This window comes from Trichosurus vulpecula, chromosome 3 (assembly GCF_011100635.1).
Source record: "Trichosurus vulpecula isolate mTriVul1 chromosome 3, mTriVul1.pri, whole genome shotgun sequence".
Lineage (NCBI taxonomy): Eukaryota > Metazoa > Chordata > Mammalia > Diprotodontia > Phalangeridae > Trichosurus > Trichosurus vulpecula.
In genome coordinates, this window is record NC_050575.1 from 400,938,506 (window position 1) to 400,953,577 (window position 15,072).

The 15,072-nt window shown below is 45.5% G+C and overlaps 1 protein-coding gene across 3 annotated transcripts in view; it reads right to left on the reverse strand.

The window, feature by feature from the left end:
* The window catches only part of UBE2D4 (ubiquitin conjugating enzyme E2 D4 (putative)), a 37,503-nt gene extending 22,718 nt beyond the window's left edge, over nucleotides 1-14,785 (reverse strand). Inside the window, exons 1-2 of one of the 3 annotated variants that reach the window (XM_036749638.1) lie at nucleotides 14,648-14,785; nucleotides 870-933 (exon numbers count right to left, since the gene is read on the reverse strand). In XM_036749638.1, coding sequence (XP_036605533.1) covers nucleotides 870-933; nucleotides 14,648-14,671 — 88 coding nt within the window. In that variant the 5' untranslated portion in view covers nucleotides 14,672-14,785. Of the gene's footprint in view, nucleotides 1-869; nucleotides 934-8,552; nucleotides 8,629-14,647 lie in introns of those variants that run through there. The other 2 variants (XM_036749639.1, XM_036749640.1) reach the window with 2 other exon arrangements.
* Nucleotides 14,786-15,072: the final 287 nt, after the last annotated feature.

Sequence of the window (15,072 nt, forward strand, 5' to 3'; positions counted from 1 at the left end):
GGCAGCAGAGACTTGGGGAAAGGGGGAAGCTCTGAAGAAGATGGTAGCCTAGGCAGGGAGCTCCAAGAGAAGGCAGCAGGGGACTCAGGGAAATGGTAGAGGGCTATGGGAGCAGCTCCATGCTATTTTCTCCCCCAGTTTAGCCAGGGCTGAGAGAAAAAGCTTCACAGGTATGGACAGGTGTGTAAACAGAGTCAGGAAAAAGCCAGAGAAAAGATGGGCTGCTGGCCTCTCCTTGCCTCACTCCCGCTCCTCCAACCCCCCTTCCACCAGGGTCAACAAAGGCCAGTCTGCATGGATACTGCTCTCCTGGATGAGAGGACTGGAGACCTGTCACCTTCCCCCTGGTCCTAAAGGAAGCCTGACAAGGCAGGGGCAGTGACAACAGCATCATCATCAATATTTAAAAAAACAAAAACTCATAAAGAGCCATCACCCAAAGAGATCATCATTTAGAGAAATCTTTCAAGTGCCAGCTGCCTTGTGATTTGGGGCCTGTGCTAGTGTGCTACATAGAGATTTCTTGAGCGGACTGATTGATTACCTGGAAAGGCCACTGATTAACCTCCCTGGAAAGCAATGTTCTCATTTGCCTCCAGCAAGGAGGGTGGTGTCACCACCCCCTCTATGGGGCCTCTGACCAGAGAGGCCCACTCACTGCTCACTGCTGACCAGCCACACTACCTCTGACTAATGATCTTCTAATGAAATTGGAACTTAAACCAAAGGAAGAGAAAAAGATGGCTGTTTCATTCATTTACTACATGATCTGCAGTGGGGAACATTTTTTTAAAAAGCTGAGCTGGCAAAATGTGGGGATTTATTTGCAAGACTCCTTTAACCCAAAGCCCTAAAACACCATTACTTACAATCATCTCCCACAGGTCCTGCTGAGCACTGGGCTGGAGGGTCCCTCTGCAAGTCAGTTAATTCCTAGGAACATGAGAGAGTGATTTCAGAGTTGGCTGCGCTCGCCCACTGGGAGTCCACAATCGCTCCCACACACACACACACACACACACACACACACACACACACACACACACTGGCCCAACTCCCAAGCACTGACTCTCTCACTTGGCAAGTTGTTCCTCTGGTGAAGAGGTGAGACCCAAATTCCTGAGAACAGAGAATGGTTGCGCTGATGGCCTAGAGAGGTAAATAAGGAAACGTCTTCCCCAGCAGGCTTTGAGCTTCTCATAGCAGCCTCCATCATCACCTTTTCAAATATTCCTCTGTGTGGTCTTGTCTATGGCCAGCAGTGGTAGCAATGGCACAGAGAAAGATGCCTCCCCTCCCCTGGGCAATGACTCCTTCAGCCTTATGAGTTACAGTGAGTCAATAAGCATTTATTAAGCGCCCACCATGTGCCAGGCAAAAGGCAAAAACAATCCTTATGCTCAAGGGGGCTCAGTCTACTGGGGGTGGGCAAGGGGTGAGCAACTGAAAACAGCTGTGAATGAGCAAATCGATATGGGATAACCTGAAGAGAATCTCAGGGAAAAGCACCAGCATTTAAGGTGACCAGGAAGGGCTTTGTGCAGAAAGGGGAACTGTAGCTGAGAAGAGGCAGAGGTAAGGAAGCAGAGAATTCCAGGCCTGGGGATGTCCCGGAGACATGCCCATCGAAGGGGAGGGGGCGGGGGGGAGGCAGGGACTGTGATGTTGCACCAGTAACAACCCAGAGGCCAAAATATGTGCAGTGGAGTAAGGGATGAGATGGGAAGAGGCCAGGTGATGCAGGGCTTTAAAAGTCAAAAGGAGGAATTTATATTTGATCCTGGAGGCAGGAGAGCCACTGGGGCTTAAGGATGTGTGTGTGTGTGTGTGTGAAGAGATGTAGTGAGAGAGATGATGAGAGAGAGAGAGAGAGAGAGAGAGAGAGAGAGAGAGAGAGAGAGACAGAGAAAGAGACAGAGAGACAGAGACAGAGAGAGAAACAGACAGAGACAGAGAGAGATGTGATCAGACCTGTAGCTTAGGAAGATCACTTTGACAGCGAGGGAGGAAGGGGCTACAAGGGAAAGACATGGAAAGACATGAGGCAGGGAGACCAAGCAGACCCAAGCAACATACTGACATACTCCACGGTAAGCAAAGACAACATCAGACAGTGGGCCTCGTGTGGCCAGAACACTTAGAGCAACAGGACAAAGGTTAGCTTTAGAATCCATGCCCCATCCCCAAAGCGAGGCTCCAGGGCAGGAAAGAGGGATCTGGCATAAACCCCCAGTTTTTAATTACCCTTCACCTGTCCTCCCCACGGCTTCCAACTCTTTCTAGGGGCTATTCCCGAGTCCTGAAATTGGAACTTCCTAGAGTTACCCAGGCCATCGTGAGGCAGAATAATGCGGCTCAGCCATCCACACTACAAGAGTGGCTGGTTATCTCTTTGGGATATGGGCCATCTTAACTCAGAGGAATGTGATGATTCCAACGGAAGGGTGAGTGGGCCTTTAAAGTTCAGCTTGGCCAAAGTCATTCTCTCACCTCTGCCATGACCCCTCTTTGATCTACATAAGCACCTGGCTCAAGTCTTTGTGATCATTCAGTCACCTCCTCACCGCCCCCAATCTTTACCAACACCACTTTTCTGGTAACTTGGCATTGATGCATCTATCTCTACAGAACTATAAAGGACCAAGTAATGAACACACAGTGTCAGCCCCCAATCGGACGCACTAACATAATGGAGAAGGGGCCTTGCAGAAGGGAAGAACAGTGGCCTGAGGAGGCTCCAGGAGATCTGGGTTCTAATTTTGACTCTCTTAGTTCCCATATGGCCAAGGGCCAACAATCTCCCCTTGCTTGGCTTCACTGGTCTACTGCCTCCAGTCATCTCTAAAGATCCCCCAGCTCTAACATTTGAGGACTCCGGAGAACCCAAATTAATGGAAGAATTTAAAAACACCACCACCACAATGCTGCAGTTAATTCTGATTATTTGTAGCCTATTCCAGCAAAATCTTAATTGCTTTTGGTGAATCCTTTTTGCTTGACACAAATCTACTCAGTGGAACGCATAGGACTTCAGTACTTCAGCAGGGACTTCTAAGTTCCCTACCATTCTGGGTCATCCCACACTGGTACAACTGAAGATTACTACTCCTTGGACGGGGAAGGAAATCGACTCAATTTTAAAACGATCTGCTAGGCCCCTAGTAAAGGCCAAGCCCACACTAAGCCCAAGCACAGACATACCCACCCACCCACAAACACACTGATTCTGCACTGCACCCCAAGCTCAGTGTCACCTGCCTAGGACCCGGGCAAGGGAGGTGAGAGAAACAAAGTCACAGACAAGTCACCAAAAAGATAACCCACTTGTGGACAAGACAGCTATCTATGGAGACTGTTCTAGTTTCCTTCACTTGTGTTCCTCAGTTTCCTAACTCCTGTCGCATTTATTATCTCTATGAATCAAATCAGCACCTGAGTCTAATATCCCAATATAAAAGCTACAGACAGCTTGCACATCTTGGCTGGACATCCCTGAGCGACACAAAACATGTCAGGGACAGTCACTGAACCTGAATTACTGCCCCCACCTGGTCACAACCCAAGGGTCAACTCGCACTCGTCTTGTTGAGGTCATTCGAAGTTTTCTGCTTAAATGGAGGCCTCCTTAGTTTACTGCAGGCATCGCTGTCTCTCTATGAGATTATTTCACCCTACAGAGGACTGAACTGTCCTATTTTTCCTAACCTGACATAATCCATCCTCAGTAATGGCACAGAAGGAGAAGTTTGTCGTTGTTGTGACCTTCTTTGCCTCAGTTTCCTCATTTTGTCAAATGAGCAGGAGAAGGCAATGGCAAACCCCTCCAGCATCTTTGCCAAGAAAACCCCAAATGGGATCATGAAGAGTCAGATACAATTAAACACCCCTACCACCACCACCCCCAATGCCCCACTATTCCACAGACAGGGGATGGGCTGTATTCTGTGCGGATAAAGAAAGGAGGGCCCAAGCAAAAAACACCACCCCACTCTTTTCTACCATGGTGTAAAACATTTGGCCCATAGGCCAAATGCAGCCCCCAGTCCGATTTATGCGACCCACCTACAAGCATAGAAAGTTACATAAATGCTTTGGTAAATGAAGCTGAGCTACCACAGAGCTCTCACTGAAATGGCAAATCAAAATATATTGTCTATTGTTTCAATAAAAACCTAAGGTTGGACAGCCTTGGTGTAAAACATCAAAGAAAAAACAGAGTCTGAGACTGGATTTGCCTTGCTGAAGGCAGAAAGGCTAAGCAAAAAAGGATGAAGCTGAAATGTCCTGGGTTCAGGAGAAGGATCTCCTGTTTGAAGAGGGGTTAAATTGGATGCTCTCTGAGATCAATTCCAGCATAACCATGGGGGGACAGCATGGTAAAGTGGAGAAAGAATGTTGGATTTAAGAGTCAGAGGCTATGGGTTTAAATCCTGGCTGTGCCACTTACTGCCTATATGTTACCCTGGCCAAGACAGTTACTACCTCTGGGCCTCAGTTTCCCTGCCTGTAAAATGAAAGGGTTGGCCCAGAGGATTCCTAAAGTCCTCCCTAATATACTGTCACTTGCCTCAAATCCCCTCAACTGGGGAACTTTCCTGCTCTTCCTGGTACTAGGCCTTCACCAACAACTCGATAGAGCAGGGTAATTAGAGAAGTTTGAAAGCCTTGGGAGGAGGTAGTTAACTTCCTCCACTGGAAGTGTTTCTAATACATCATGGCTGTGTGACTGTATCACTTCCTTAACCAAGCCATTTATCTCTCTGCCCACATGGCTTCCCTGAACCTCAGTTCTTCATTTGCAAAATGGGAATAACACACTATCTCTCTCCCTCTTTGTCTGTCTCCAGCCTCCCTGGCTTCCTTCAGGTCCCAGATGAAATCCCACCTTTGGCTTCCTTCTCTTTATCCTCACAGCTTCGTTAGTCTCGTTACTCTTGGGCTTCCAGTATCATGCAGCAGAAGGAGTGCTGGATTTGAAGGCAGAAATCCTCAGTATGAGAGCCTGGGCTTCCATGGACAATTTTAATTATATGAAAGCTTTTGCACAAACAAATCTAATAAAGCTCAGATCGAATTAAAAATTAACTGGGAAAAAAATTTCGCAGCAAGTTTTTCTGACAAAAGTTTTATTTCCAAGATACATAAGGAACTGATTTGAATTTATACGAAAAAGAGCTATTCCCCAATTGACAAATTGTCTAAGGATATGAACTTTTTTTTTGGAGGGTGGAAGGCAAGGCAATTGGGGTTAGATGATTTGCCCAAGGTCACACAGCTAGTAAGTGTGTCTAGTGTCTGAGGCTGGATTTGAACTCAGGTCCTCCTGACTCTGGGGCTGGTGTTCTACTCACCACCTCACCTAGCTACCCCTAAGGGAAGAAATTCAGGCTATTTAAGGCCATATGAAAAAAATGTTCCAAATCATTACTAGCCAAGCGCAAACAAAAGCCCTTCTAAGATTCCAGCTCACACCCATCAGAGCTGCAAAAATGACAAAGGAAGGAAATGATAAACATAGGAAGGGATGTGGGAAAACACTGATATAACGCTGGTGGACCTGTGAATGGGTACAAACCATTGTGGAAAGCAATTTGCAATTATACGCACGAAGTTACTGAACAGTGAGTAAGAGGGGAACGGGTTCTTTATATGCAGAAATATTTATAGCAGCGGAAAAAAAAAATCCTAGAAACCAAGAGGCTGTCCAACAATTGAGCAATGGCCAAATAAGTTGTGGTATGTGAACGTGATCGAATACCACGATGCTGTAAAAAATGAGGAACAGATAGATGATGCCAAAAAGACTTGGAAAGAGGCAGACAAACTAACGCAGAGGGAAGTGGACAGGAACAATACAATTTATACTCTAACATCGATATTCCAAAACCCAACAATTTTAAGGATCTTTATAAACTGATGAAGAATGAAATGAGCAGAACCAGGAGAATGATATACAGAATAAGAACAACATAAAGACAAGCAACTTTGAAAGCTGGAAGGCCCGCCATCAACACGACAACCACTCACGACAGCATGAGGAAAACATATCTCTGTGTACGGTCATCCGTGGAATTTATTCTGCTTGACTATGCATATTTGTTACATAGCATCCCCCTGTGGGGTGGGAAAGAAGGAAAAATAGATCTGTTTACTTTTTTCAAAACAGTGTTTTGGGGATGAGGTGTTACAGATGTAAAGCATTACATGCTCTTTCGGATGAAGTCCCTGTTTTATTAGTTTTACTTAACTATTTCTATTGCAAGAGACTCCTCATAAAGCGGGATTAGTAATCTATAAATGTCTGTAACATAAAAACAAAACACATCGATAAAACTCTACGTGGCAAAAAGAACATCAGATTTAAAACTAAGTTGGAGGGGAAGAGGAGCATGTCAGCCTATATTTAAAGATAGCTTTCTAACTATATCGTCATAATCTCCAGCAAAGTTCCTATCCCACTCAGCATGTGAACAGTAGGTGTCAAAGATTAGTCCAGTGGAGTATAAATTCTAATAATTCTACCCAGCTTAAAAGGTTTTGTGGACAGCTAGTGACAAACTATAGCTGGGGGCCATTCCAATCAATAAATCTTTATTAAGTGCCTACTCTATGCTGGGCACTTTGCTAGGCACTGGGGATACAAAAATAGAAGGCAGGCCCTGCCCTCAAGGAGGATAAATGGGATAGGCTTCATGTAGAAGGTGGGACCTGGAGGAAGCCAGGAAAGCCAGGAGGAGAGAGGGAAGGAAAGCATTCCAGGCATGGGGGACATACAGCGGTAAAATGCCTACATTCAGGAGATCAAGTGTCTTGTGCAAGGAGACCAGTATCAATAGAATACCGGAGTACATTTTGGGGAGTAAGGTCTAAGGAGGAAGACTGAAAAGGTAAGAGGCAGCCACGTGGTGTCAACCTTTGAACGCCAAACAGAAGATTTTATATTTGATCAAGGGGTGATAGGGAGTCACTGAAGTTTCCTGAGAAGGGGAGAGGTGCCATGACCTACACTTCCCAAAGATGTGCAGGCTCATCACCAGAATGGTTGCAGAGAGATGAAATTTTTGGCCACAAAACCTCCTGAAGATAAGATTAAACACTGAGTCACAGAAGAATTACAATGTTCTTAAGTGGAGGAAGTGCCCACACTGAAAAATGTCATACACACTCTGAGTACAGAGGACTTTAATTTAAGGAGGATACATGCTCCTAACCAAAAAAAAAAAAAAATCAGCATTGGACAAGTGTCAATATGAAGAGTTGGCTTAATGTGGAGAGCCAATAACATCTCTTCCTCATACCACTGACAACAAACTTCACCACCAAGGGGGCAGGGAGTTATTCTGGTTTATACATCACATTTTAAAGAAAGTCACACCACTGAATTGGTGGAAGTCACTCAAGCACTTAGTCATCAGGCTACTGAAGTGATAGCTCAGTCTTTAAATAACAGTAGTTTCTTTTGTAGGTGTTGAGAAAAATGCCCCTTCTTGTAACATAATCTAAATTGGAAAAAAAAATCATTCAGGAATTTTAAAAAGTGAGAAAACACCACTTCTTTCCTATACATAAGAAGGAAGAGGAAGATTAAAACTCAGCTGTATAACCCAATATTTAAAATTTCTAATGCTGAGCTAGCTGAAGGTGTAAGTTTTCTGAAAAGTTCCAAACTATGACTCATATTTATAACTAAAATATTTACAATTTCAAAAATATGTACATGCTTTTTGAACTCATGTGTCAAAATATATGCATGAGTTGTTGACTAAAAATCTCAAAAAACATGTTTATTTTAATTAAACGATTTAAATGTCTTGTTCTGGTCATCATTTTTATCTTCCTAACACACAATGTTAAAATACCCTCCAAATATCCACCTGTTCAATTTGTGTAGATTCACATCCCAAAGACTTCCTAAGAATCTGTTTCGATAAAAGCTTGGTTAATAAAATAACCACATCACCATTCAGCCCTCTGATGTTGCTATAAAATTAATAAGAAAAAAGTTTTAATGCAATATGCTGCCACAACTAGGCCCACACACGCATGGCTATATAAATGTATATACAGAAATAAAGTACTGCTTTGAAAAAATAGTGGAACATGTCCTAAGGAGAGACTTACAGAAGAAAAAAAAATCACCCAAAGGCCACAAAAACATCAAAAAAAAAGAAAAGAACTATTTCAGGTCTATTCGATTGTTTGGAGATAGAGAAACAGGCAGCGATGAAAAAGGTGAAGCTCACCTGATATTCAATTCAGCAAAATATGCTTCGATTCAATAGCAGAGCCTTATAACTAGTTCAGTAAGGTGAGGGTGGGGAGGAAAAGAAAGAAAAAGACAGGGCAGGAAAAGAGAGGAAAGGGAAAAGGTTACACAAAAGAGGAAGGGAAAAAACAGGGTTGATGAGATGGGAGAAAAGTGAATAAGGGAAGGAGGATGGAGAGAGAGCCCACAGAGATAGACAGGAGGGTTGGAAGTGTTGGTCAATTACTTCTGTCAGGGCTTGTTAGTCATTAGGACCACAAGACGGTAGAATATTATCAAATCTTACCACTGTCCCCTCAAACGTTAATTAGATGACTAGCTACTGCAGAGAGCTCTCTTCAGCTGCTCTTTATCCTTAAACAGGCAGGGACTTGCTCAGAACCCAATGGGGAGGGGGGGAAGCAGAGAGAGAGAAGGAGGGAGAAGGACAGGGGGAGGGGGAAGGAGAGAGGGAGGCTGAATTATTCTCCAATCTGAAATGGGGTGATATCAATTTACAAGCTAGATGAAAAGCAGCCAAGTGCCAGGGTGTAGTCCTACTAAAAATAAAACATATCTACCCCTGAGTCATTATGAATATTCAAATAAAACCCACCCTCTCTTAAAACATCTCTTTCATTCCCACACTTTTTTTTTTTTTTGCTGATATTGCCTGCCAGGTGAGACACAGACTCTGTATTGCCTTGTATGCACTTCCTTGGGGTGAATTTTTCATGTTGTATGTTCTGCCTGCATTTACATGTGTTACTAATTTATTAGGTAGCTACCACGGTAGCAAGAGGGCCTCTGACTTAATAGGTGCGTAATAACGTGTAATTAGACCAACACTTGATACTTTAGGGATTTATGATTTCATAACTGTGGGCACCTTCTCTGCTGAGGCAAATAGTACCAGGTGTAGATGGTGGTACCCACTCATGAGTCGCTGAGAGAAAAAAAAAAAGTCACTTTTTGCTCAGCCTCCAGCCCTAATAAAGTGCTAGGAGTCTTCTCAGGCTATCCATATTCCCTCGCATAGCTTCTGCAAACTCAGGATCACCTCTCTACCAAGATGGAAGACCGGGCTGGTACTCTGGTAGGATGTCATATTGGCTCAGGAAATTTACATAATCAAAACACTTCCACTTCTCAATCTCAAAACAGGGGTGAAACCAATTGGACATTGTCTCAGACTGCCCTAGGAACTAAGAAATGCACAGGTAATGGACAGGACTAGTTCATTCTGAGACCATCTCCCTAACCCTGGCCAGCCATCTAGAAAATATTTTACTCTTGGTTACAAAAGGAACTGTCCAAGAGGGGAATGGGGCAGGACTAATCACCACCAGTGATTAGGACAAAATGACTAAAGGTGCCCACTGCACTAGCAGGACCTGTATAGCGTTTAGAAATTCAGCTCAATCCATCACATCATGACAAGCTATCAGACAACTGCTTTGCAGCCTTGGCAACCCTGTGAAGTCTCTGTGACTCTCAGACAAAGAAACAATGGAACAGGGCTGGCTCCTTTGATCTCTGTTTCTTGGAATGCAGGCCTGAGCAAAACAGGCACCAGGTCTGATCTTTGGAAGAAATGGTAACTTTAGGTTTTGGAAAATGTATATGACCATTTTCTTCTGATGACTTGAAGAGAACCTCATAAGGTGTGGCTAAAGCAGAGCAGAGGCTGTTTTTGAGACAAGGTGACTAAGGGCACTTACAACTCAAAACAATGCAAGGAAAATATATGTACCAAGCAGGAATGGGATGTTTATATCATCTAGCTAAACAGAGGAATGTTCTGTACCTGAATACATCAGCCAATCAATTAAGTCCCTGTCAACATCAATCTGGAAACGCATCACTCTGCACACAGAAGCTACGATGTGTCATCATCACACACTAACTACTGGGCATCAACAAAGGGGATCACACAAGGGTGCCCCTACTTCAGGTGCAGAAATAGTCATGCTTTATTCCCAGGAAAAGCAACAGGAAGAATAAGTAAGGCTCTATGGAGCCCAAGAGAACACCTTCCATACACAGAGTTAGAAGAGCCTCGAATGAGAGCTGGCAGGGACATTGAGACCATCCAGTCCCCGTCAAGTGCCTGATGATACAACTGAGAACCAGAGGGCTGGTGTCGCTTGGCCAAAGTCACATCCAGAGCATATGGGGAAAGACTGTTGAGTACAAATCTCAGCTCTTTCTACTACATTCTGCGACCTCTCCTGATTAACAAAGTGCCAGGATGACAAAGAGCCCTGAATCTATGTTGCATGAGGAGCCTTTTAAGGAAATGGGCACACTTAGCTTGGAGAAAAGAAGACTCCAGGGGAACGTGAGCCATGCCTCTCCCATGGCAGCTGTTGCCCCAGTTGTCCCTGGCCTGGGTTCCAGGAGCCTCCTTGTACTCTGAGAGGGGAGGGAGCTTTCACTGGATCTTGCCTGGAATAAGCCTCACCCCGCTCCCTGGCCATGGGCTCCAAACCATGCCACTGGAAGCTGTGGTCTTCAACCACTAGAATTTAAAACTCCCTGAGGGCAAGGGCTGTCTGGTTTATTTATATGTGTATACCCAGTGCTTGGCACAAAGTAAGCACTTACAAAGTGTTTTCGGGGCAGCTAGGTAGTGCAATAGAGACAATACTGGAGTCAGGAAGATCTGAGTTCACTGTGTGATCCTGGGCAAGTCACTTAACCCCACTGCCTCCAAAAAAAGTTCTATCTATCATCTGTGTCTATCTAATATTTATCATGCATGTATGGATGGATATATAAAATCTATGTATCTATGTCTGCCTGTCTCTATGTCTGTGCATCTCTCTATCTATCTGTCTTCAAGTGTTTGAAAAGCTGTCCTATATAGGAAGAATTAGACTTGTTTCATTTGGCCCAAAAGGACAGACCCAGCAGTTGTGGGTAGAAGGCGCAAAAAAGGTCAAACTAGGCTGGATTTCAGAGAAAGCGCCCTGATCATCAGAGCTGTCCAGTAGGGCAGGGGGCTGCCTGAAGAGGCAGTAGGGTGGTTTTCCCGTTTTGTGAGGTCTTCAAGTAGCAGCCAGATGACCACTTGTAAATGGGTTTCTTTGCAAGTAGGGGGTACGTTATTGGGTCACTGATTTCCCTTCCAACACTCAAATTCTGTGATCCACTTATTCAGGATGGTGGCAGCCTAGGCCTGGGTCTATTGATATGTCTACATATAGATGATGTCATGTCCATGCGATTGGACTTGTAAAAAAGTCAAGATTTCAATTACAGAAAAGCATGTTGTGAGGAGGGAATGTGACTTAGTAGAGCAACTGTAAATCTCTGTATTACTATACTTAACTATTTTCTCCACAAGTTACCCTGAGAAAAGTTACTATGGATAATTACAGCATGAGCACAATCTATAATAAAACATCTGCTTTCATGCTACAGAACTGGGACCAATCTATGAACATTTTGTGTACACACATACACACACACACACACACACACACACACGCACGCACACACACACACACACACACCCCTACATAGAAGTACGCATGTGTGTACTTGAATGCACATGTGGAACAGTAGAAAGGATACCGGGTTTGGAATCAGAGGACCTGCATGGAAATCTTGGCTCTGTGATTTCTGTGTGACTTTGTGCAAATCACTTGACCTAGGTTCCTGCATCTGTAAGATAAGAGGGTTGGCCTCAATGGCCTCCTTAGTACAAGCAAAAAACTCAAAGAAATGACATTCACAACTGTGAGGTGGCACAACAAGGATATCAGTAAGTAAATACACAGAATATACAAAGACACAGACATGCATTTAAGTGCATGAACACATACACACAGAAACGTGGATATGTGGGGACGAAGCAGAACCAGCATGCTGATGGAACCCATTGGAAGACCTAAAAGGGGAGATCACCGTGAAAACAGAGGTAACCCAGGAGAAAGTTGGATGGCATGCCCAGTCTGAGATGGAAACAGAACAAACTCATCAAAGCTTAGGAGGACCTCAGGGAAGAAATGATGGCATAAAATTATTTGAAACATATGGGTAAAATGGATGTAGTCACAAGGTGTTTGTCCAAAGCATCCCAAAGAGACTATGAGAAATTGCATAGGAAGTCAATGGGTAAGGAAGCCCGGATGGAATTTGGTAACAAGGAGGAAAACACAAAAATATCTCCTAAGAGAAACTGGTAAAATAGAACCCATGAAGAAAATGACTGGAGGGTTGTGGCCTTGGTCAAGCTACTTAACCTCTCTGAGGCTTGATTTTCCCATTTGTAAAACATCTTAGGGTCCCTTCTGGAGCTCTAAGTAATTCTATGATCCTAACCCCAAGATGGAGATAGTCCCCACAGTGCCCAGCATGGCAGAAGTTCAAACTAATGGGTATCAAAAAGCCTTAATCCTGAAAGAACTTACCAAGAGTGAAGGAGACGAAGAAAGGCAGGGAGGTGTCATGAAGAAAGGGCTGGCCTCAGAGTCCTGCCTCTGAAACTGTGTGTGTGTGAAAGAGACAGACAGACAGACAGGATGGGGGTGGGGGTGGGGGGGGGGGTGGAGGGAGAGAGGGAGAGAGACAGACAGACAGACAGAGACAGAGAGAAACACAAAGACAGAGGAGAGCCCTTCACCTTACTGGAAGTGAGTGGTTTCTATTGAAGAACTGTGACTTATCTTTGTTGTTTGAAGGCATTTCCTTACAGGAAGTCTCCTATGCACCAACAAAATCATAGCTCTGGACCAGATCAAGAAGGGGCAGCCATTCTGGGCCCCGCCAACATGCAAGACTACAGCGATCACACACAGCCCATGGGGGACAAACAGACAAGCAGAATGCACCCCAGAAAGAAATGGCCCTGGATTTGGAATCTGCCAACTGCATGACACGGACAAGTCATTTTTCATTTCTTGGCCCTTGTTTTCTTCATTAGAATTATGAAAGTGAACTATTTAATTCACCAAGCATTTATTAAGTGCCTACTGCATGCCAGGTATTGGAGGGAGGGGATGACTGGAAAAATAAATACAGAATATTAGTATGTCCTAAAAGTCTTAGTATGGTTTTAAGTTTTACTAGCTTAAATACCAAGTAATGGCAGGGAGCTAAGGAAGAGGAGAGCATTAAATGATCTCTAAGATAACCTCCCACAAACATTTGTTAAGTACTTCAATAAAGTGCCTGGCACATGATGCATAGAAGAGAAACAAAAAGTAGCTCATATTCTAATGGGGAGACAAGATGTATACACACAAGACAATCACAGGGGAAATGGGAAGATATCTCAGACCAGCTCTCAGTGCTACCAAGGGTCCTAGAATTATGGTTAGGTATTTACCAGGGGCTGTTACAGCTGCAGTTGGGAGAACAGGGAAACTTTAACCACTGATGAAGGTAAAAAAAGTGAAAGCAAGTTGTGAGCACGTGGGGGAAACCGAATTCAAAGAGCAGAAATTCAGTCTAAATAAACTTTTCAGGCACAGTGGGCGGTGGAAAGCCCAGCGGATTCCAAGAAGGAAGCCTGGGTTTAGATCCACCCAATGGGAAGGTGCAAACTGCTCGCTGCACACCCCGGGCTCTGAGCCTCAGTTTACCCCTCCGATGGACACTGGAATCAGACCAGATGATCTCCAAGGTCCTTCCTCCCAAGATCTAAATCTAGGCTGCCACGACGTAGAGGAAGGCGATCTGGTTCAAAGTAAAAACGAGAGTCCCCGGAACCTGAGCTCCGCCACTCTCTGGCTAGGTGACTCTGGGAAAGTCACTTAACTTCTGAGCCTCAGTTTCCCCACCCGATGTATATCTAAATTAGGCTCTAAGGACCTTCCCAGCTCTAAATCTACGCTGTTTCTTCATCTTTAAAATGGGTTGAATCTAATTATTTGGCTGCTAAGGTCCTTTCCAGCTCCGGATCTTTTATGGAAGGCGAGAGGTTTACCGGCATTAATTAAAAGCCTATGGTGTGCCTGACACTAGGGCGGGGAGTCTGAGGATGGACGTCTGCTTGTTTTCTTTCCCTGTTTGGAGGCAGAGGGGGCGGCGCAAGAACTGGCGGAAAAGTGAGACTGGGACACGCCCCTCCACGCCCACAGCCTGCCAGGAGAAAGGGAAACACGCAAAGGAGTACGTGGTTGGCCAGCGGCGCCGCTAGCTCCGCCCAGGCCCCGCCCCACCCGCCCCTGTGACCACGCACCCCAGCGCGGCCCCGCCCCCGCCCCGTGCTGTTCCCTTGTAAGGCAGCGGGAGCGCGAGGCACCGCCTCACTCTGGCAGGTGCCACAAGGTTTCCCGCGCCTGCGCGCGGCGCCGCCTCCTGCCGCGGCTCCCTGTGTAGCGGTGGAGCGGACGCCCGTGGCTCCTCCGTCCCCGGACTCACGTCAAGGACGAGGGGAGGCGGGAGGCTTACCTTCTGGATCCGCTTCAACGCCATCCTACGACCCGCTGTGGGACCACGACTCAGCCCCGGGGCCGAGGGGCGGCCACGGGAGGCAGCACAGCTAGGCTCGGCCGCCTCGCAGCTCTCTGCAAGGGGAGGAGCTCGGCTGGTCGCGCGTGCGCAGCGCGGGCCCGTCGCGGGGCACTGTGGGAGTTGTAGTTCTTTTATTCGGGCTTGCGGAGGAAAAGCCTTTTTACGAAGTGATTTCCTTGGAGAGGGGAGCCCCTGGACTAGTGCTCTCCTAACCCTACCGTCATAGTCAGGCCTCTCTCTACGAAAGACTGATCCTACACTTGGGCAGATCACTCCTCAGAGCCTCAGTTTCCTCATCTTCTAAATGAGGAACTGGACCTCTGGAATGAGATGACCTCTGAGAGCCTTTCCAGCTCTGAATC